Genomic DNA, 23,885 nt, shown 5'->3' on the forward strand with positions numbered 1-23,885 from the left:
GCACAAACATATTTATTTACTAACTAAAGGGATGATTCTGTGAAACTAATACTTAGGAATAGTTGCATATAAAATATTTATGGTAAAGGTAATTGAATACAGTTATTAAAAAACGTGGAGACTTGCTCATTGAACTGAGCAGAAAACTAAGTGAAAACTAAGTCCTGTCCAAAATGATGGAATTTTTACTCTACTTTTTCATAGACCTGAGCACCAGTGATGATATTCAAGACGCACTCATTTCCCATCTTCCAATTTTCTTTTGACTTTTCTTCCTTCCCATGCTGTGTTCCTGCTATTGAGCCAATGCACCCTTTGTGAAGTTGCAGACAGCCTGGTTTCTCTGCTATCAGCTGTACTTTCTTCAAACTTCTCTCCCAGATTTATATGAAAACTGTTTTCAAAGTGCTCTCAGTTGGTTTTTTTTGTTTTTTGGTTTGTGAGTTTTTTTTTGTGTGTGTGTTTTTTGCCATTAGAAGTAATGACTCAACTCCTCTGGCCATTGCACCCATTTTCACAGAGCCATTCCCACTCCTCTTGCCTTCATGTACTCTTCAAAATCTTTGCTCTCCACCAACTGCCATCTTCCTACCAGCTGCTGAAAGGTGACTAAAAATCTCAGCCTTCCTTTCCACCCAGATTAAGTCTGAATCTCAGGATGTAGGGATTTGGTACATTAGGATGATTTTTAAAACTCCCCAGGTTGTTCTAATATGCAGCCAAGGGCTGAGAATAAGGGCTTTAGGCCATAGAAGACCATGGATGGTTTTACCTGAAATCATACCTGCATTTTGAATCAGTCTGAATTGACAGCTCTGCAGGACATGAGTGAGGCTGGGTGCAGAGGTGGTTTGAGAGGTTGTCTGGTGATCCAGGTGAGAGAACTGGAACCCTGTTAAGTAGATGGAAAGAGGAATTAGATTTTTTTTTTTTAATAGAGGCATGTTTTTATTTATTTTTTTGGTTTTTGTTTATACATGCACTGGGTACAGTCAGAAGCACGGGAGGGTGAGTGAATTCACCAGAGCCAGAGCAGGGAGCAGAGCAGGCAGAAGGACCGAAGTACACTGCTGAGGGGAGCAGCGGGCGGCAGGAGAGGTCTGCGCACCATGTGGGATCCTCCTCCGGTGGCCAGGGAGCAGCCGGGGATCGAACCGGTGCCACAGAGGCCGCGGGCAGCTTCGCAACCCAGCGCTCAACCGCTGCGCCACCGGGGAGGCCCGGAATTAGATTTTGAGAGCATTTAGGAAAATAAAATCAACAGACTCTAGTGACTTGGGGTGGGTAGGTAAGAATCTAGAATGGCTCCCATACTTTCAGACTTCGATGAATAATGCTGTTTCCTGGAACTGAAATGCTGAGCAGAGACGGGTTTCCTGCCAGGTAAACCAACTAGGTGTCCATAAACAACTGCTTGCTCTCTTAGTAGCCTTCTGACTGCTAAACCCCAGGGTTTCTCTAATCTTCACCTTGCCTCAGCTACCTCTGGGTAGTTCAGGGGCTTTCTTTCTTTCTTTTTTTTTTTTTTTTTCCATTTTTGTGTAAAAGAATTGGACTATAGGCCAGAGGTGCAGGGGGTAAGAGTATTCACCAGAGACAGAGTGGGGAGCAGAACAGGCAGATCTACTGAAATACACTGCTGAGGGGAGCAGCGGAGAGGAGAAAGGAGAGGTCTGCTGGGCCACGTGGGTTAGCTCCCTGGCCGGGGATCGAATTCAGGCCTTATCAGTGATAGTGCTGAGACTTAACCCCTAGGGCACCAGGGAAGCCCTTAGAATTATTCTACAGAAATAAATGTTCAAGTGCACAAATTAAGGTGAAATGAGGATTTTTGATGCACAATCTTTTTTAATAAGGAAAAACTAGAGACAACCTAAATTTATTATTAGGAGATAAGTGGAATGAAATCCAGTATATCCACAGAGGTGGAATACCACAGATATGGAATGTGCTCTACTATATGTTGCTAAGTGGGGAAAAACACACTGCAGGATGATAGGTGGTGCCCCAGTTTGGTATTAAGGTCAGACACAAAATGTCTGTGTCTTGAAAAGGGGTACTAAACTGTGTACAGTAGTGACCATAAAGTGCATTGGCAAGACCCAGGAGGTAGAGACTTAATCTAGAGAAACTCAGAGACCTGCTCCTGTTGTAATGAGATTTAGGCTCTATAGTGAGACTCCTGGATTCAAATCCCAGTTCTGCCTCTTACTGTGTGGCCTTTGATACATCATTAACCGTCTATGCCTTCATTTTCTCAGAAGTAAAATGGAGATGATAATTGTTGAGGTGAGAATTAAATTATTTAGTGCATGTATAATACTAACAGTGCTTAAGCATAGGAATATTAGCTAAGTCATAGTCATATTAGCTAAGTCAGAGATTGCTGAGTTTGCGGTCCAGCTTTGCCACTTAGTATGCAACTTTGAGCCTCTGTGACCTGCAGGGTTGTAAGGATTTCGAATGATAGTGTGAAAACATCTTGCTGAAAAATTTGTCTCTCCTCTGTTGTTCCTGGCCCTACTGCAGAGTTGGTAAATAGGAGTCTCTGAATTTTATCCCTGAGAGTAAATCCCATTCAGTCTCCTCCTGAGGAAGAGCATACTTGAATGTGTCCAGGGCTAGATGTAGTGGAAGTTAGGGTGGCAGCCCCTGTCTGGAGGACGGGAGACTGGTGGGGGTGTGCTGGAAGGCATGGACAGCATTCAGCTCTGGGCTGCCCCATGGAGACTGGGCCAGAAGCTGACAGACCTTACCTTTTTAAGAGAGAATCGTGAAATCTGCTAAATTTTGATTTTTGGCAGTTACTTCAATTTTGTAAACACTGAGGGCAAACAAAACATGGCAACAGGCCACATTTAGCCCACGAGCTGTCAGTTTGTTATCTCTGCTCTAGCCGTTCTATGCTTGAGTTAGCAAAATATTTACTAAGTCGCTGCTGTACTATGTTCCTTCAGTGCCTGATCATGTTTATTGTTCTGAAACTTCAGGTCTGCTGGCCCAGTAACTTATCAGGTACTAATGTAATCTGGTGGGTTTGGAATGGTCTTTCATTGTGGCTGCCCTGACTACTATTGAGATTCAAAGTCTTTTTTTTTTAAAGATTTATTTATTTATGCATATAAGAACTGGGGTACAGGCCAGAGGTGCAGGGGAGGGGGGATGAGAGGATTCACCAGAGACAGAGTGACAGAGTGACAGAGTGGAGAGCAGAACAGGCAGACTGACTGAAATACACTGCTGAGGGGAGCAGCAGGGTGAGATAGGAGAGGTCTGCCGCGCCATGTGGGTTTCTCTCTGGCTGGCTGGGGATCGAACTTGTGCTGCAGAGGCTGCGGATAGCTTCACAGCACTGCGCCTAACCCCTTGCGCCACCAGGGAGGCCCAAGATTCAAATTCTTTTCATGTTGGGCCTCCCAGGTGGTGCAAGGGATTAAGCACCGCACTATGAAGCAATCCACAGCCTCTGCAGCATGATTTGATCCCCAGCAGGTCAGAAAGAAAACCCACATGGAGAAGCAGACCTCTCCTGTCTCCCCTGCTGCTCCCCTCGGCAGTGTATTTCAGTCAGTCTGCCTGTTCTGTTCCCCACTCTGTCTCTGGTGAATCCTCTCATCCCCTATATCTCTGGCCTGTACCCAGCTCTTGTATGCATAAATAAATAAATCTTTTAAAAAACAAACAAACAAAAAAACAAAATTCCTTTTATGTTTCAGTAGAAGTTTCCTCTTCTCAGTAGAATTTTTGTTTCATTTCTTTGGATCATCCTCAAATACTGATAGATTTAAGGCTTCCTAATGGAATTTTTCTTTTTCTGTAACATCATACCCACTAGACTGGACTCCTTGTTTAGGTTTGGGGCTGTCTGAACATCTTGGGAGACCTAGCAGCAAACACAGTGCCTGCCACAGAGTAAGGGGTCAACAAATATCGAATGAATCAAGTCCTATTTCAAGAACGTGATATTTCTTTTGCAGTTCTTGGCACAAAGAACAGACTTGATCATTAAATCTAAAGACCACTCTGCTAGTAAAGTTACTTCCAACACAAGCAGATTAATTCAAAGACAAATATGAGGTAAGGTGCCGCTCCACCACGTAAGCGGCCCCTCTGACCTAGGATGAATAGGCAATCAACATATTCAGCAAGCACAACTCTGTCACTTTGATGAGAAAATAGACTGTGAGATTTGTCTGTGTCTTGCCCCATTAAAACCAGGAAGTGAAAAGAGGAACTGGCCTTGAGGGAATAGTGATTCTTTTAGGTGGTTGGGGAAGTAACCCCTGAAAGAAGCACTCAAGCTTGAGAGAGGGCAAAACTGGAACTCTGAAGCTGTGGATGGTCCCCCTTGGCCGTTTGTACAGATCACAGTGTTTCCCCAGAAATGACAGAAATGACCAGTTGCAGAGTAAAGCCTCCTTCTCGGTGAATTAGGAAGAACATTGTTTTCATAGTCAGACACCTGGGTTCCAGTCCCAGCGGTTCCTGTTGCCTCACCACTACTGCTGAGATTGAAAATCTTTTTGTGTTTCAATAGAAGTTTCCTCTTCTCTTTCTCTTTCTCTAAAATGGGGGAAATAATACCTACTGCCTGAGGCAGTCCTGTAAGTGAGAAAGCATTTAAGCACCTACTACTACTAACAATACTGCTTCCATTTGATTGTCACTGTTACCACAGCCAGCCTGCCTATTCATCCTAGGTCAGAGGGGCCGCTTACGTGGTGGAGCGGCACCTTACCTCATATTTGTCTTTGAATTAATCTGCTTGTGTTGGAAGTAACTTTACTAGCAGAGTGGTCTTTAGATTTAATGATCAAGTCTGTTCTTTGTGTGTGATGTCAGTTTCTCTGAGTCTTCGTTACATGCTGCTGCTCTCTAGAGTAAGTTCCTTGAGGGCTGCCGGAAGGTCACGCTGGCTTGAACCAGTGTTTCATGCTGGTTTGAACACAGTGGTTCTGAATGGCTGGTTTGCATCTGTTCAGGTTACCTGCATTTGGTCTTCGAAAGAAAAGAATATGCCAGCTTCACAGACCTTTAATTTATTTTTTTAAAGATTTATTTATTTATGCATACAAGAATTGGGGTACAGAAGTGTGAGGGGTGAGAGAATTCACCAGAGAGTGGGGGCACAACAGGCAGATGCACTGAAATATACTGCTGAGGGGAGCAGCAGGTGAGGCAGGAGAGGTCTGCTGCGCCATGTGGGTTTCTCCGTGGCAGGGGATCGAACTTGCTGCACCTCCCCCTGCAGTGACCTTTAGGGCTAACCGTCCCTAGGTCCGGCTGGGCAACCAGCGCGCAGGGGGAGAACAGCAAAACCCTACATACCTGCTGCACCTCCCCCTGCAGTGACCTTTAGGAATGGCTTTCACCACGGTCCCTAGGTCCGGCTGGGCAACCAGCACGCAGGGGGAGAACAGCATAACACCCTGAAGCAGAGGAAGTACAGCGGAAGTTCCCTGAAAAGACAGAAGCTTATCAAAAGATACCACTACAAGAATGCTAAAAATCTTATCCCGTCTTTTTAGAACTACAACCTTTAATCCCTTATTGTCTTTCTAAACTTCCTTCTTTCTTCTATAAAAGTCATTGCTTGTTATGTAGATCACCTCCCTGATGGTGATAGACTGAGCCCATGAGCAAGCTGATTTCATTGATATTCATTGTTCCTGTGCTTTTGGAAAACATATATATATTGGTCACAAACTCAAAGAAAATTACACTCAGATTTTCACTCTTGAAGTGTGTCTGTGTGTCCTTTCTTTCACCGACGCCCTGACCACCCTGCACGCTTCTCTCAACCCTGAGGTGGCCTCATCGTCTACTGCTGTGCTGGTCCACCCTGCACGCTTCTCTCAACCCTGAGGTGGCCTCATCGTCTACTGCTGTGCTGGTCCGCGGCAGAACTTGTGCTGCAGTGGATGGCGATAGCTTCATAGTGCTCTCTTTAATCCCTGCACCACGAGGGAAGCCCTTTCACAGCCCTTTTTTTTTTTTTTTTTTAACATTATTTATTTATTTATACAGGCACTGAGTACAGTCAGAAGTGCGGGAGGGTGAGAGAATTCACCAGAGCCAGAGGGGAGAGCAGAGCAGGCAGATTGACGAAGTACACTGCTGAGGGGAGCAGCGGGCGGCAGGAGAGGTCTGCACGCCATGTGGGACCCTCGCCGGCGGCCGGGGATTGAACCGGTGCTGCAAGAGGCTGCGAGCAGCTTTGCAGCCCAGGGCTCAACCGCTGCGCCACCTGGGAGGCCCACCTTTCACAGCCCTTTTTTTTTTTTTTTTTTTTTTTTATAGAGGCATGTTTTATTTATTTATTTATTTATTTATTCATTTGTTTGTTTTGTTTATACAAGCACTGGGTACAGTCAGAAGCGCGGGAGGGTGAGAGAATTCACCAGAGCCAGAGCGGGAGCAGAGCAGGCAGAAGTGTAACAGGGTGGTCCCCAGGAAAGGGGGAGGTTCCAGGTTCCCTGCCCCACCCAAGGAAGGGTGGAGCTGAGCAGGAAGAGGAGAAGCTGGAGAAGAGACGGAGGAAGGAAGCAGGATGGAGCCAGGAGACCTGGAAGAGGCGCATGGAGCCTAGAGACATGTGAAGAAACTGCACTTGTCTTTTGGTCGTGGACTAGGTAACACAGATGTGGGTGAGACCCGTGGGGAGGTGACAATGGCAGCTTTTATCTTGATGTTGATTCTGCTCTTTTCCTTCCGGGCTTGTCCAGTTGTTTGTGACCCTTTTCTGTGGGTCCCCACTGGAAGATGTTTTAGACTTGTGGTAGACTTTGGGGCCTTGTTCTGGACCGATCCCATATGGATGGAGTTTTACCCACGAGGGGACGGGTAACTTTGGGTGCTTCATTTAGAAACTAGACTCTTTGCCTTACCTGTATTGTTTCCTAGTTTTTATTAAAGTTCCTTCCCATTAAAGTCTCCTATGTTTTGTGTTGATGCGGCGGATGGCAGAACCCATTTAGAATAGGCAGGTTTGCAGGGTTTGGGCTGACCCTCTCCCTGTCCTATAACAGAAGGACCAAAGTACACTGCTGAGGGGAGCAGCGGGCGGCAGGAGAGGTCTGCGCGCCATGTGGGACCCTCCTCCGGTGGCTGGGGAGCAGCCGGGGATCGAACCGGCGCTACAGAGGCTGCTGGCAGCTTCGCAACCCAGCGCTCAACCGCTGCGCCACCGGGGAGGCCCCTTTCACAGCCCTTTTAATCAATGTCCACTGGACATACTTGTGGATGTATTTATCAATTTCAGGGTGCGCTACCCAAAACTGGGGTGGGGTATTGCCTTTTTTCCTCAACTCTCTTTCATATCCTCCACCCAAGCCATACTTCTGTTCTTCCAATACTGTGGACTGTCAGGCCGCCAGTCCCTTTATGCCTGCTGTTGCCTCACCTGGAGTGTCCTTCCATTCTTTCTCACCTGGCAAATTCCTTCCTTCTCTTCCTTCAACCTCTAGGTCAAAAGATCACTCTCTGGGGCCTCCCTTGTGGTGCAGAGGTTGAGCGCTGGGCTGCAAAGCTGCCCAGCTGCCCGCAGCCTCTGCAGCGCCGGTTCGATCCCCGGCCACTGGGCGAGGGTCCCACATGGTGCTCAGACCTCTCCTGCTGCGCTTGCTGCTCCCCTCAGCAGTGCACTTCGTCGGTCTGACTGTTTTGCTCCCTGCTCTGGCTCTGGTGAATTCTCTCACCCTCCCAGGCTTCTGACTGTACTCAGTGTTTGTATAAATAAATAAATCTTAAAAAAAAAAAAAAGATCACTCTCTGAAGCCTCCTCTGGCCCTCCAATCAGAAGTAGACCTCCTGTCCTTATAGAATTCATTCATTCACTTCCTGGTAGTCCTTAAAGACATTCATTCATTCACTTCCTGCTAGCTCCAGCTTGACTGAGGGCCTGTAATGTGCCATGCACGCACAATGGGATTAATAAGAAGAGTTCCTGCCCAGAGGAGTTCACTGTAGTGGGATGTACAGACCCAACATGCTGCCAGATGTGCTGACAGTGTTAGGGAAGCACTGAGGAGCGCCTCACCTGCCTTGGGGAAAGGTGACAGGGAAGGGTCTTGAAGGTGTTGATACTTGAGTCCTAAGAGTGTGTGGGTATCAAGGTGAGGCACTGACTTAGGCAAAGGTACAGAGAAATAATGTGGTGTGTACAGGCCAATAGCGAGCAGATGAGCTTGCTGTAACAGAAGCAGGGGCCAAAAAAATGTAGAATTTTCTAGTAAGTTGCACCATATGAAATTGTCATTTTTGTAGGCCAGAAAAAAAAAATAAGCAGATATTATTAATATCATATGGTTCAAGCTAATACGTCACCCTAATCACCCTGGATTTTTCTTAGTCTTTCTCAAACTTCTGTTATTCTTGAACCACCATAATGTTTTCCCCTCCAGTGAGTTCCTACCTACTAAGGATCCTCTTCATTTTAATGAGACTTGCTTTCTTTTTTTTTAACTCAAATTATTTTAAAAGGAAACCTTAAGTTAAAAATGAAAATAAACTATCAATCGAAAAGAAGATAATTGTAAAATGAAACTCAGTCAAAACAGAACACTTGCTGGAGGTTGCTGCCCCCTTTACTCTGTATAAAGATTGTCCCCTTCAACAAATCAAAGGGGGTTGGGTGGCATCTAAGCAATCATTAGAGAAGTGTACAGACAGTTTGAGAGAATAGATGTTGTTTAAGAGCCCAAGAAAATACATGGCAGAATTAAAGGGGAGTGGGGTGGGAGAAGAAATCAAGAAATGTTTGGGAATGAAAATCACTAGGATTAATGAGATTTAGCAGGAGAGGAACAAGGCCTCCAGAATGACTTTTTGGTTTCTAGCCTGGAAGACTGGGGGTAGATGATGGTGCCACCTATAGATACGGGAAACTGATTTTAGGAGAGAGGGATATGAAGTAAATCTTGCACAACTTGCATTTGAGATGCCTAGCACAGCCAAGGGAGGGTTCAGAGCAGTTCTTTAACGTGAGCCCTCCCGTAGAGGGGCTGTGGAGGCAGCTGCTTTGGGGAATGTGCTTTATATAAACAAGCAGAGGTTTGCCCTCCCCTATGAAGGAGTCCAGGAAAATCCCAGGGGGCAGCTGTGTTCTCTGTCATCTCTGACTCAACACCTCCTAGCTCACCAGAGGAGAGGAGGTGTAAGGAGATGGCAAGTTGCATCTTGAACCTGCTGAGTCATAGGCCATGGGGGACCTTCTGGGGGCAAAGTCTGTTCAGAGATTCTAAATTCCACCCAGGCAATCAATGTTTGAGACTAGACCTATAAACCTGGGAATCACTAGCCTATAGGTATTGGTGGAATATCAAGAGTGTGGACGAGAATGCCCAAAGAGAATGTAGTATCATAAAAGTAACAGGCCCAGGACTAAATCCAGACGAACTATGGTATCGAAGGGGGGAAAAGTGGTGGAAAAGAAGACCATTAAGGGGAGGACAGTCAGAAATTTTGAAGTTAATCAGGAGAGTTAAGTATCAAGGAGACGAACAGACTGGAGTTTCATGGGAGAAGAGAAGAAAAATCATCAAAAGGATATAGCAGAGAGGGTTGACATGATATAAACACTTTAAGGGGTATTTATCCCCTGGTGGCCTACGGATTAAGTCTCAGTGCTCACTGCATGGGCCCTTGCTGTGACTGCCTGAGTTCCATCCTGCCCAGGGAGCTGACCCACATGGTGCAGCAGACCTCTCCTGTCTCGCCCACTGCTCCCCTCAGCAGTATATTTCAGTAAACCCACCTGTTCTGCCCCCAACTCTGTCTCTGATGAATCCTCTCACACACACCCCCACCCGACACCTCTGGCCTATACCCCAGTTCTTCTACACAAAATAAATTTTAAAAAACAAACAAAAAACCCAAAATAACACCTTAAGTGTTACAACTGGGATTTTACTGGTGACTCTAGAAAAGTTGTTTTTAGTAGACCTATGAGAACATAAGCCAACATTTATATTGACAAGCATAGACAACGAATGTAGATTGTTCTTTGGGGGAGGTATAACATTACCTTTGCTGTTTATTCATTCAAAAACTATTTATTGATGCCTTACTATGTGCCAGGCACTGTTCTAGGTGGTGAGGAGTAAAGCAGTGAACAAGAACAAAGTATCTGGGCTTCCCCGGTGGCACAGGGGTTGAGCACAGCACTGTGAAGCTGTCCGCAGCCTCTGCAGCACGGGTTTGATTCCTGGCTGCCCAGAGATACCCACATGGCATGGCGGACCTCTCCTGGTTCCCCCACTGCTCCCCTCATGAGTATATTTCAGTCAGTCTGCCTGTTCTGCTCCCCATTCTGTCTCTGGTGAATCCTCTCACCCTCTCACCCCTCTGGCCTATACCCCAGTTCTTGTATAAATAAAAATAAATCTTTAAAAAAATAAAGTATCTGCTTTCATGGAGCTTATATTCTTGGGTGGAGAGGGAGACACTATATAAAATACATGAGAAAGACTAAGTAGTAACTTCTTTGAAGAAGTGTGTGTGTGTGTGTGCACATTTTCATTTGTGCCCTTTTATATAGGATAATTAAGTAAGGTATACCTGAAGGGATTACTGTTTAAGGGATTATTTTATTGAGTTTGTCTTAAGGCACAGTATCAGACTAATTATAGTCTTTAATTCTTAATACATTGTCCATAGTGTTAAAGTAATGTATAGTTTTAATCACTCCCTTATCTAGGATCCATAAAACTTCACAATAAAATACAAGTTTCTTACCATGGCCTGTAAGACTTCATAATCTGCCTCCTGCCTTTCTTGCCAATTCACCCGGTTCTGCCCTCCCCCTTTCTCATCCCGTTCCAGCACCAACGCTCAGGTAAGTGAATGAGTGACGTGTGTCAGTTGGATGGCGCCCAGCTTTTCTGGCAAGGGGAAGCAAGGTAGCTTAAAGTCAAAAAGCTTGAGCTTCGGGGTGGGACAAACCTGGCTTTGACTCCAGGCTGTGCCACTTACAAGTTCTGCGACCTTGGCTAGCTCACAAATCCTCATTTTACTCATCTGGAAGTGGAAATTATGAGATATCTATATTGCAGGATTGTTTTCAGGATAAAGCTGACAGTTAATGCATATTGCCTGGCACATTGTAAAAGCCAAGCATTGGTAGTAGATTATCTGTATTGTAATCATCATTACTCCGGTAATCAGTCCTCAGTCAACTGATGAGGAACCTGGGCGAGCCAGAATCCTGCCATGAGTCAAAGACAGAAGCAGGGTGACTAACACCCAGCTATTCAGACGTGAAGTATAGGCTGGTGTCAGTTTGGAAGCTGAACAGAACTTGATTCACGTTTGGATTTGTCATTTACCACATTTGAACTATTTGCTCGGCCTACTGAGACTGGGGTTCTCCATCCTTAAAATGCCTCCCGAGAGTGTGGGGAGGTAGCAGATGACACACCAAGGCAGCGCAAAGCTGGGCCATCTAGAAGGTGCATGATAAGACACAGTTCTTCCCGACCCTGCTTTGTTTGGTGTTGTTGTTTTAATCTTTCCTAACCAGTAGTTTTTTTTTTTTTTTTAAAGATTTATTTATTTATATATAAAAGCACTGGGTACAGTCAGAAGCGCGGGAGGGTGAGAGGATTCACCAGAGCCAGAGTGGGGAGCAGAAGAGGCAGACCGACGAAATACACTGCTGAGGGGAGCAGCGGGCGGCAGGAGAGGTCTGTGAGCCATGCGGGACCCTCCTCCGGTGGCTGGGGAGCAGCCTGGGATCGAACCGGCGCTGCAGAGCCTGCGGGCAGCTTCACAAACCAGCGCTCAACTGCTGCGCCACCGGGGAGGCCCTCCTAACCAGTAGTTTTTAATCTTTTTATTTTTCCCTAAAGAGAGAAGGGAGACATGGACTCCTCTGAGAATCTGTAATCTGTGAAGAACCAAACCTAAAGGGTTCATAGATGTCTGCTGATATTGGGCGTGAAAACGTCATCAGTCCAGACTTAACCCAGTCATGTCCCTTCTCCCACTCTCCATATCTCCCCCCACTATTTTTTAAAAAGATTTATTTATTTATTTATACAAGCACTGGGTACAGTCAGAAGCGCGGTAGGGTGAGAGAATTCACCAGAGCCAGAGCGGAGAGCAGAGCAGAGCAGGCAGAAGTGTTAGGGGGAAATGATGTCCGAGCTAATCCCATACAGGCTTTGTGGACCCCACCCCCACTCCAGACTAAAGCCATCAAGACTCTGGGAAAGACAAATCCCATCACCACCAAAGGGAGGGTGGCTGGGACCTGAGGGTGGAGTTGGGCAGCCAGGTTGGATATAAAAAACCAAACACGTGGGCCTTGGGCTCTCTCTCTGGCTCGCGATCGCTCGCCTCCTGGCTTCATGCTCCTGGCTGGCGGCGAACTCTGAGAGCGCCATTTTGGGATTCCTGATCGGCGGATCGGGTAGGACTCATTTAAAACTTTGTCTCCCACTTTTCTCCCAGAGCTGTACATTTCCTCATTTCCCCTTCCCTTGTAAATAAACCTTTTATTAACCTTTCACGTGTGCCTGCAGTAGAGCATTGATAAGTCCTTTTAAGCGCGCGGGTGAGGACCCACAGTCAGGCACCCCGTTTTGTATCGGGGTTGCTCTACAACAGAGGGACCGAAGTACACTGCTGAGGGGAGCAGCGGGTGGCAGGAGAGGTCTGCGCCATGTGGGGCCCTCCTCCAGTGGCCAGGGAGCCGCTGGGAATCGAACCAGCGCTGCAGAAGCTGTGGGCAGCTTCACAACCCAGCGCTCAATCGCTGTGCCACCGGGGAAGCCCCCCCCAATCTCTCCCCTTTCTACCCCTTTCTTGTCTAGTGCCATCAGTTAAAGGCAGCTTACCTTGAGCTCACACTTCTTCTAAAAACTTTATTCCAAGGGCATTCTCAGCAAAGACCACAACCAACACATTTCATTTTCTGGGCCTGAGGGCAAGGTGTCCTTATCTGTAAAATAATGGCGAAGATTAGTTGAAATGACATTATTGGTTGATAGCACTTTGCTGGGTATTTTCATGTATAGTGTCATTTTACATCATAATGCTGTGAGAGAGATCACTCACTCAACTCAGTTAATATTCATTGAGCGCTTACTGTGTTCTAAGTACTGCTTCAGCCACAGTGATGCCTCAGGGAGCTTACATGATGGGAAGAGACTAAAAAACATGAACCATTAAATAAGGCAATTTCAAATTGTGATAAATGCTCTAACAAAAATAAAACTAGCTAAATCTAATGCATTTAGGTTACTACCTGGATACAGTTTATATAAATATGTAAAGTGTACAAGTATCAAAGTATATTTTTGATAGCTTTTCCCCCTGGTAAATACAGTTTCTCAGTGGTCTCCATGGGCATTACAGGACATGCTGCAGTCGGCCCTCTTTAGACAAAGGGCCTCAATGGGTTTCCAGGCTTGATACCCTTAAATTCATTTTTCTTTTTATAGGCTTATTATATTTATTTATGCATACATAAATAAATGTACGCCAGAGCTGGGGTGTACGCCAGAGGTGTGTGTGTGGGGGAGCAGAACAGGCAGACTGACTGAAATACACTGCTGAGGGGAGCAGGAGGCTAGACAGGAGAGGTCTGCCATGCCATGTTGTTATAGGACAGGGAGAGGGGCAGCCCATTGTATCAGGGTTGCTCTACAACAATGTGTGTAGCTCCCTGACTGGGAATTGAACGCATGCTGCAGTGGGTGCTGATAGCTTCATAGTGCTGAGAGTTAACCCCCTGCGTCACTAGGGAGACCCTGCAACAGGGTGGTCCCCAGGAAAGGGGGAGGTTCCCTGCCCCACCCAAGGGAGGGTGGAGCTGAGCAGCAAGAGAAGAAGCTGCAGGAAGAGACTGAGGAAGGAAGGAAGCAGGATGGAGCCAGGAGACCTGGAGGAAACATATGGAGCCTAGAGACACGTGAAGAAGCTGCGCTTGTCTTTTGGTCGTGGACGGGGTGACACAGATGTGGGTGAGACCCATGGGGAGGTGACCATGGCAGCTTTTATCTTGATGTTGATTTTGCTCTTCCTTCCGGGCTTGTTTGGTTGTTTCTGACTCTTTTCTGTGGGTCCCCCCTGGAAGATGCTTTAGACTTGTGGCAGGCTTTGGGGCTTTGCTCTGGGCCAATCCCATTTGGATGGACTTTTACCCACGAGGGGACGGGTAACTTTGGGTGCTTCATTTAGAAACTAGACTCTTTGCCTTACCTGTATTGTTTCCTAGTTTTATTAAAGATCCTTCCCATTAAAGTCTCATATGTTTTGTGTTGATGCGGTGGATGGCAGAACCCATTTAAAATAGGCAGGTTTGCGGGGTTTGGGCTGACCCTCTCCCTGTCCTATAACAGATTTGGCGTCCAACGTAATTTAGGACAGAGCCATCGTGGTTAGTCAGCCCCATGGGGAAATTGGGCTTCCCTGTGGCGCTGGCTACCATAAGCGCAAATGTGATTTTTGGTTTCTCCGGTGTGTTTGTTTCATATGTCATTTAAAATAGGCAGGTTTGCGGGGTTTGGGCTGACCCTCTCCCTGTCCTATAACAACCCTACCCTTAAATTCTTAGCAGAAAGCTTAACCCAATTTCAAGGCAGTCTGAGAGGGGTGGATTTTGAATCTCGGATACCATTCCCTGGAGCTGGCAGTCTCCGCTTGCATCACTGTATTGATGAGAGTGGATCCGGCCTGTGAAATCCAGAAAGTAAATAACCACTGAACATGTTTGAAGGATGTGAAACAAAGATGAATGTAGCCAATTCAGAAAAATAAGCCCATTGGGAAGGAGAACAGTGGCCACAGCTGTGCAGAACAAAATTGCCCAGATGGAGGATTTTATATTCTTGACAGCAGAATACTCTTTTTACCAAAGCAATGAATTTTCTCTAATAATCACTGCCTAAAAAATATCTACTGGATGCCAGTTACTTAACATACTATTCAGTCGCCCAAAGAATCTGTAAAGTAGGCGGAAACAATATCAGCAAATTTAAGGGACTTGACCAGGAGCCACAGTTGATAGAGTTGGAGGTGGAGCGCAGGTTGTCACTGAAACGCAATCCTGTAAGCTATATCCCATCAACCTCAGATGCTGCCTACTTGGTAAGATGAGGAGTGGCAGAGCCCAGACCAAGAGAAGTCTGAGGGGGACCATCCCCCAGTATTCCTCATTCCACACACTGTCTAGTCTGACTCTCCCTTGACTGTGCCATGAAAGGCAAAGGCTCCTCTGTGCTGTCGAGGTTGCTGGGTTGGTTTTTTTTCCCTGCTTGTCTTTCAGTATTTTAAATGACTCTGGAGCTAACCAGCAGGGGTGGTTCTTTTCCAAAAATAAAATACCTTTAAGTTATTTTCATTATAAAAGTATTTTTAGTATAAAAATTTTTTAGTATAAAAGTGCAAAAATTCACAAGTGTACATAACAGATGAGAACCCTCCTCCCCTTCTTTCTCCTCCAAACATGTGCCTGCTGAGTAGAGTAAGATAGTTTTTTAAAAGATTTTATTTTTTTTGTGTGGAAGAGCTGGGGTGTAGACCAGAGGTACGGGGTATGAGAGGATTCACCAGAACAGAGTGGGGAACAGAACAGATGGATCTACTGAAATACACTGCAGCGGACGACACAGGAGAGGTCTGCTGCGCCATGTGGGTCAGTTCCCTGGCCAGGGATCGAACTCGTGCTGCAGTGGCTGCAGACAGCTTCATAGGTTGCATCTCAACCGCCTGGGCCACCAGGGAGGCCCCCCCCCATGTTATTTCAATTAAAAAATAATAACTGGTTCAGTTTTTAACAACCTTCTTGGAATGTCACCTGCGTGCTAGGTGTTTCTGATCCAGGATGGACTCAACAGCCTCTGACCTTAGGGAACCCACTGTGGGGTCGAGCACCCCTGTTTAATGTTTTATGAAGCAAAGATTACAAAAGTAACCCCAAGTGAGCCGATACAGAACAGTGCCATATAGAGAACATATGCCATTTTTAGAAGTTAAAACTTTCTTTTCTAACACATATAATTAACTGGTCAGAAAAGTATTTAAATACTCAAGTGTAATAGTTCTTTACTTTGCAGGTCACCCTGATTTAGGGCAATATAGATGGGAGTGGTGGGTACCCTTTCCAACAATGTAGCATGCCTTGTTTCTCTTCATTCTGGCTATCTAGGTTTCCCTGGGTAACACACTCAAAATGTCCCATGTGTCCCTAGTATAGGCCAGGTCAGTGAACAATTCTTCAAGAATCAGCTCGCTTTCCATTACACCAACGTTGCATTTTAAGTGAAGGGAATTTAAAATGCAAAAACATTTGCTGTGTAGAGGAAGGAGATTCCAAGGTTGGAACTAGAACCCAAGTCTCCTCACATCCAACTTGATGCCTTTTTCATTACACCCCTCAATTGCGTTATAGGGTACCAAGTGGTCATCAGTCTTGTATGAACTTTTCATCCAGTGCTGATTACATGGACTGAGTTACTGAGTTGTACTGGGCAACGGATTTAGAATTGAGTAGGTGGGTCACAACTCGTCATAAATAAACTACTCAATGGCAAGACCGAAGACTAAAATGACATTTTACACACACACACACACACACACACACACACACGGGTGGCGGGGAGGGTCAGTTGCTGAGGGAGGAACCCCAAGTGGAGGAAGGGGGCTCCAAAAGAAGAGACCCTCTGGAGTATATGAATGCTCATTTGAGGAAATACCTTATGTAGCTTCTCTCTCCTCCCCTCTCTCCTCTTTCCTTTCTTTTTTTTTCAGAGCTGAGATCTAGAAGTTAATCATGTATGTGATCTGGACTTCCCTGGCTGAGAGGTCAGGCTAGCAATAGCAATATTGGCAACTTGCTGCTGGAGATCTGAGTAGAATCTCATCTAATCACATCAAATGATACATAAGCTGCTGTTATTGTCAGTCAATTTTCAACTATTCAGTTGCTCTTTTTAGTGATTATAATGGTAATGGTGCTTTAGGGATGAGGCTGCAGTGCCTTCCAGGACGGTGTCCGAGCTGGTCCGACTTCTAAGGGAACAGTCATTCGTTCGTGTACCCATTGATTCAAGAAGCATCCACCTGGCGCCTACGTGCCAGACACCGGGGCGAAAGCGAGACCCGTGGGCTATTACCTCGCGTGGCTTAGCTGTCTCACTCTGGACAAATCCCTTTCTCTCTGGGCTTCGATTCTTCAGCCTGTTCAGAGACTCTGCGCTCGCAGAGGACCCGGACTATTTAGGTTCGAATGCCAGTTTCTCCGCTCGGCCGTCACGGGACGACGGGCAAGTTCTTTGGTGTCCCGGGGCCTCGGCTCCCGGGTCTGTGAAGTGGGAGCGACACACTTGCTCTCGCCGGGCTGCACTGAAGGCGAGACAGCGAGCCCGGCCGCTCCAGCTCAGCGCGCTCGGTGCGGGGCGGTCGCTGACGTCCACCCTGCTCTCCCCCGACGGCGGCCCGTCCGGGCCCTGCCCGGGTCCACGCGGCGCGGCTCACCCTCCTCTCCGGGGCGCGGGAGCGGGCAGGACTCCCCGGCGAGGTCTGGCGCTCCGGCCGCCCCCGCCCAGGGCCGCCCCCCGGGTCCTCCCCGCCCGGGCTCCGCGCGCCGGACCAGCCTCGGGCTGCCGGGCAGCGGCGCGCCGGGGGAAGCGCCCTCCGCGCGCGCGGGGCGGGCGCCGGCACCGACCCTGGCCCGGGGCGGGGCCTGAGCCGCGGGACCCGCGCCCGGCCCGAGGCCCGGAAGGGGCCGGGCGCGCTTCCGTCTCCGCCGGGGATGCGCGGAGGGCGGAGCTGCGGCCCGAGGACGCGACGCGAGCCCAGTTCCGGCGAGGAGGCCGCGCCAGTGACAGCGATGGCGGCGGAGTCGGCGCTCCAAGTCGTGGAGCGGCTGCAGGCGCGCCTGGCCGCCAGCCCGGACCCGAAGAAGGTGAGCGGGCGGGCGCCGCGGCCGTTGGGCGCGGCGCGACCCCGTAACGGTCGCGGACCCGGGCGCGGCCCTTTCCCGACCGGCCGGAGCCGGGGGGGGGGGCTCGGACCCGGAGCCAGGCCCCGCCGGGCTCGGAACCGGGGCGCCGGGAAGTTCGCGGCCACTGGCCGCCCCCCGCGCGGCGAGACCCGCACGTCGGGCCTCGGCGGGCCCGATCCGCCCTCCCGGGCCGGGCCGGGCCGGGCCCCCGACGCGCAGGGGCGCGCTCGGGCGGACGCCGCGTGCCGGCGGGGCTCCCGGAGCCGCTCCCGCCGCGCCCGGCAGCTGCTGCCGGCGGGGAGCGACCTCGGAGCGGACTCCCGGCCGCGCCCCCCCCCGCGGCGCCCTGCCCGTCCCGCCGAGGTTGTCCGGCTGGAGAGGGGCTGCCGGGCGGGACGGCGTCGGGCTGTGTGGTCCTGCGTCCCCGGGAGACGCTCTTCTGGCTTTCGGGCTGGACACGCGAACGTGGCCTTTTCGCTTTCTCGGTAAATCTTTTCCAAAACAAAACAAAATAAACCTCACGTCACCGGGCTTGTGTACGCCAAAGACCGTAGGCTGGACTTGGAAAAAAAGAGCAAGGGTTAGAAGTTGCCGCTAGATCTGCTCTTGGCCCCCTCGGAAAGGTGAGAACTCCCGTTCCTCGTCGGTGCGATAAGCGGGCGACCATTTTTAATTGCACTCAGCTAGTTTTGTTTGTTTTTCAACTGTCACGGTAGATGCGCCCCCCTTCCCGACGGGGTGACCCGGCGTCAGGGGCGTCGGGTGGATTTTGTCACCGTGGGACACACCGGCGAGCAGCCGGGGGTGTCGGGCGCGTCGGCCCGCGTCTGGCGTGCGTGTCGGTGCCCGGGAGCGGGCCCTGCGCCCCTGAGCGCTGTGCGCTCTAAGAGGAAGTAATCCGGGGAGGCCGTCGAGATGCGTGGTGGCGGGACCTGGGCTATAATCCATTTACCAGCCATGGGTGTTGGGAGAAGTCTTGGCTGAACCTGTTTCCTCACCTGCTTCTTCCTAAGACTAAAGTAAAAGGTTAAAGCACCGGCTCAAAGGAAGTGCACAGTAGGTATTAATCATCACTCTAGACTTTTTCTAGAAGGGCCCCTTTCTCTTCACCTTTTCCCAGTCTGACATAGGTGAGGTTTCCTCTCCATTTCTTGGGTTGCACACAACTTATCATCAGGCCACTTTTAAACTCTTCTCATGCATACCTACATCAAAGATCACCCCTGCAGGAGGCCATTTTAGTATTAAATCTGTGAAAACTTGAATGCTTTCAGTTGCTTTGTGTTATATTTTCCTATTGTAGCTCCAGCACCCAGTGACCAAGCATATTTACAGATTTCTTTTTACAGTAATCCTTTGTGGGCATCTAATAGATGGTATTATTTGAGTACTAGTTTGTTTTTCCAAACACTGCAGGTTTGTGACTGATTTTAAAAGCTTAAAGCAGTCTTTGATTTTGATTTACTTTTATTTCTGTCTGGTTAAAAAAATGCTTCATGTACTAGAATTTAAATTTTTTGACGTAGGACTTCTAGTACTTGATGTGCATAAAATATCAAATTAGAGGTTTGTTTAGCTTCCATCCTACTTGAACTGATAGTGATTGTTGTGAGCATTTGGGCTTTCTATCCCCATATTAAAAAATCATCCTAAACTTCTGGCTTTGCACCATGTAATGAGCATTATTAAGATGAGAAAATGTTGGGAGACCATTTTTGCAAAGGGCACAATAGTTGGCATTCAGAAATGAGCTAACAGCGGAGGGAAAACTGCAAGCTGGCACACTAGCCTTCTTCTCAACCTTCTGTTAACCCAACAAGCTCCCACAGGTTGTTCCTGAAATTGCAAGGTGATTATATGGCAGTATTGAATTTGCAACTAAATCTTAATTCAAACCATTATTAGCGAAAGGGTTGATTCCACACCTGTGTTCATGGATTTCTGGTGCCAAGCATTGGTGCTATAAGCTCATCTATTTGGGGAGATGTCAGGCTGATGGTGATCTCTTGGTTCCTACTCCTGCTATTTAACTGGAAATAATTCTCATGGCTGGTAAAGTTACCTGTCCTGTGTTATATTTTGAATGTAAAAACTGTACCACAAACATAGTCTGATGACAAGTGGAGAGCGAGGGCTCCACATAATGAACATCTTTTGCTTTTTGGGTAGAAGGAGTTTGCAAAGGTCAGCTAAGATACCTGAGCTTGCACTGTGTGAATGTTTGACATTTCTCAATGACCTGTTAACAGTTTTTGCAAATTCTACAATTGGTCCCTTCGTGTGATAGCAGCAAGTTTCCACTTACTTGAGGATGCTCAAAGTGCTTTTACCTTGTTTTTGCTTTGTTCTTTCTTGAACTGCATTGAAAATAGAGGGGCTGTGCAATCCTTTTTCTCTTATGTGGACCTAAATCAGTTTGGAAATCTTGAGGGTTTAAATTTGTCTGCTTTTAAGTCACCCCCACTCACAAAGCAAAGCACAAAAGCATTATTTACACTTGCAGTTAGCAGCAGGCTTTGAATTGAACACATCCCTCAATGACTTCTGGCCCCAACCATGCATGTTGGCTTTGTAGAGGTGCCAGGTCTCTGTGCCCTTGGTGATCCCGACACTGGACTCGACACTGTTTAACAGCATGACACTGAGGTATAGCTCTTCCGCTTGTTTCAGGTGTGCTCACTGGCATGTGGCTACTGCTCTGTTTTCTAAGGACAGTGTTAGGATGCTGGCTTTTCTCTTGACTCTAGAGTACATGCTGTGGTGGACAAACTTGACTTACTAGCTTGGTAGACAGGTCACTTAACCTCGCCAGGCTATTTCAGTATCTGTAAAATGAGAATAATCTCCATTTTATAGAGATGGTTAATGAGAATGAACTTAGGTAACACATTTAAGGAGTTAGCATAGTGGATAGCATATAAATACCTCCCATGGAATGGCTTTAGGGCAGACCGTCTGTATTTAACCTTTTTGATGACTTGCTTTAAGAAAAGGAATTGGGGCCTCCCCGGTGGCGCAGCGGTTGAGCGCTGGGTTGCGAAGCTGCGCGCGGCCTCTGCGGCGCCTGTTCGATCCCCGGCTGCTCCCCGGCCACCAGAGGAGGGTCCCACATGGCGCGCAGACCTCTCCTGCCGCCCGCTGCTCCCCTCAGCAGTGTGCTTCGGTCCTTCTGCCTGCTCTGCTCCCCGCTCTGGCTCTGGTGAATTCTCTCGCCCTCCCGCGCTTCTGACTGTACCCAGTGCATGTATAAACAAAACAAACAAACAAACCAGCAAACAAATAAATAAAGCATGCCTCTATAAAAAAAAAAAAAAAAAAAAAGAAAAGGAATTGGTGTTAGTCTTCGCACCATTACTTGGGTGACGAGAAACACACATAAACTTTCTCCTGAGTTGGATGATGGTGATGATCAAATTTGAAGTGGAGGAGAAGTTTCACTGTACAAGTGAAACTCCCTAGGGGTCTCCCTGGTGGTGCAGGGGTTAAAGGCACGGTGCTGTCAAGCTCTTGCCAGCCACTGCAGCACCAGTTCGATCCCCAGCCAGGGAGCTGACCCACATGGCACAGCAGACCTCTCCTGTCTCACCCGCTGATCCCCTCAGCAATGTATTTCAGTCAATCCACCTCTTGTGCTCCCCACTCTGTCTCTGGTGAATCCCCTCACCCACCCACCCCCACACCTCTGGCCTATGCCCCAGTTCTTGTATACATAAATAAAAATAAATCTTAGAAAAAAAGTGAAACTCCCTAGATATGCCACTTGGCATCTTACTTGTTCCAGGCAGACAGGATTATCACGTCTGCACCAATTGCTCTGCCTAGTGACCATATTCAGTAATTATTGAAATAGAATGACCAGAAAAACATTCTTGCTACTCCACCTAATAGCAGTATGGCATACCAATTATAGCCCGGTTGGCACATGGAAAAAGAACCCATCTTGTTATCTAATATTTAAATGCAAACCTAGTGAGGTTGTCTGTTTGGAACTACATGTACTTTGCGGCACTCCTCAGGTGGTAATATGCATGTAAATATTTCCTGAAGAAAGATATAGCCAATCATGACTTTTGGTAGGAATGCAGCAAGTAGGAATTGGCTGGGGACTCTCTCGCTGAGGGTCAAGGGTGAATACCCACAGCTTGTGAAGTAGCAACAGGATCCAGTTCCTATTTTACTAGTGAAGTAACAGAGGTTCAGGGAGGTTACTGACTTGCACAAGATCACCCTACAAGGCGGAGTCAAGGCGGCCAAGCTCTGATGCCCGTCTGTGACTCCAGAACTCTTTTTAACAGCTTTGCTATCATGCTTTTGACCTACTTTTAGGAACTACAGAAAGGAAATGTGGCCAAGCCCAGATCTTTTTTCTGATCTACCCAGACATTTTGATTTTGTGTTTATCACTAACAGCAAGGCTCTAATTCTGATAACTTCTCACTTGTATCCAAAATAATAGATAACAGTTCTGTTAAACACTGTCACTCTTCCTGGAAACATGACACTTTTTTCCAGTAGAAACTTCTCTTTACTTTTCTTTGTGCAGGGGCCATGGGTAATTTTCCTAAAATTGGTGCCTTTCTCAGAAATTCTCTCTCCAAATGGGTGAAATGATAGTTGTTGATGACTGTTAGCGTTGGTGGGTTTGGCTCTCTTCTCTAAGTCTACTACCTCTTGTGAGTGTTTGAAAGCACAGAATCTAAAGCCACAGACCTGAGTGACTCCTTCCCTATTTGCATCCAGGGGCAAATAACTTTTCTGAGCCTGTTTTTACACTTATAAAATAGGCATGATAACCATACCTGGTTAGCACTGAGTCAGCACTTAACTGCCAGATACTATTCTTATCTCTTCCAGTGAATGATTATGATTTTATAGAAATTAATGTTTATTTCATTCTTTCTGCAGCTATTGAAATATTTGAAGAAACTCTCCACCTTGCCTATTACAGTAGACATTCTTGCGGTAAGAACTTTGTAACTTTAGATATAACTGTTTCCCATCCCCTTCCCACTGGGAGAAATTGTACAGTAAGATTAAGAGTGTGGGTTTTGAAAGTGAAAGCAATCATTGTATGATTCTGTTTTTATGATAATGTATAGGACATACAAGTCCATAGACAGAAAGTAGATTAGTGCTTGCCAGGGAGCAGGGAAAATTGGGAAAAAGGTTTTCTTTTTAGGGTGATGGAAATGTTCTGGAATTAGATAGTGGTGGTGGTTGTAAGTGTTCTGGAAATTACTGACTAAATCTTTTAAAATGGGGAACTGTATAAGTTTTATTTCAAAATTTTTCATAAAGAATTAAAAGAACATTGATTGGAGCATCAGTGAGTCCTGGATTCATATGCAATTTCTAGTCCTTCTTTGTAAAATGGGGCTGATTCCTGCCTCTGGGAGTTGTAAGGGTTGAATCAGATACTGTCCCCAAAGCTGTTAGCTCTGTGCCTGACACCTGCTACAACCACTCTTGTTATTATTGTTAAAGTTCTAGAAATGTTTTAATTCATTGTTTTCCACTTCTAAACCTGGTGTGCTTTTGCTAAACTGTTCGGAGCATGGACACAAAGTAATTTTGTATTAAAAGTTGCAAGGTATATTTCATTAAGGAAGTGTTGCTTTGTTGAGTTTCTCAAAGCAAGAGCCTTATTTCTTAAGAAAATTGTGAACCTGGTTTCACAACCCTCTAACAATTCTTTATTCCACTTGTAGGAGACTGGGGTTGGGAAAACAGTGAATAGCTTTCGAAAACATGAGCATGTCGGAAGCTTTGCCAGGGACCTAGTGGCCCAGTGGAAGAAGTTGGTTCCTGTGGAACGGTAAGGACATTACTCGTAGACTTATTCAACTGAATGGTTGGAGGATTTACACACAGAAAAGCTTTTTATTATTATTTCTCTGCCTTTTTTATGTATTCATTTTACCTTAATTATAGAAATAAA

The 23,885-nt window shown here is 47.0% G+C and overlaps 1 protein-coding gene and 1 long non-coding RNA gene across 6 annotated transcripts in view; one reads left to right on the forward strand and one right to left on the reverse strand.

The window, feature by feature from the left end:
* The window catches only part of LOC119235198 (uncharacterized), a 43,943-nt gene extending 26,507 nt beyond the window's left edge, over positions 1–17,436 (reverse strand). For all 4 annotated transcript variants that reach the window (XR_005122801.2, XR_008550422.1, XR_005122803.2 and 1 more), the window contains exons 1-3: positions 16,698–17,436; positions 12,837–12,940; positions 785–892 (exon numbers count right to left, since the gene is read on the reverse strand). This is a non-coding gene — a long non-coding RNA (uncharacterized LOC119235198). The remainder of the gene's footprint in view (positions 1–784; positions 893–12,836; positions 12,941–16,697) is intronic.
* Positions 1–23,885, forward strand: part of ELOA (elongin A) — a 49,636-nt gene that overhangs the window by 17,027 nt on the left and 8,724 nt on the right. The window contains exons 1-3 of one of the 2 annotated variants that reach the window (XM_037498947.1): positions 17,718–17,908; positions 22,853–22,909; positions 23,656–23,762. In XM_037498947.1, coding sequence (XP_037354844.1) covers positions 17,756–17,908; positions 22,853–22,909; positions 23,656–23,762 — 317 coding nt within the window. In that variant the 5' untranslated portion in view covers positions 17,718–17,755. Of the gene's footprint in view, positions 1–17,717; positions 17,909–22,852; positions 22,910–23,655; positions 23,763–23,885 lie in introns of those variants that run through there. The other variant, XM_054691733.1, reaches the window with a different exon arrangement.

This window comes from Talpa occidentalis, unplaced genomic scaffold, assembly GCF_014898055.3.
Source record: "Talpa occidentalis isolate TD23 unplaced genomic scaffold, MPIMG_talOcc4v2.1 talOcc4.9, whole genome shotgun sequence".
Classification (NCBI taxonomy): Eukaryota; Metazoa; Chordata; class Mammalia; order Eulipotyphla; family Talpidae; genus Talpa; species Talpa occidentalis.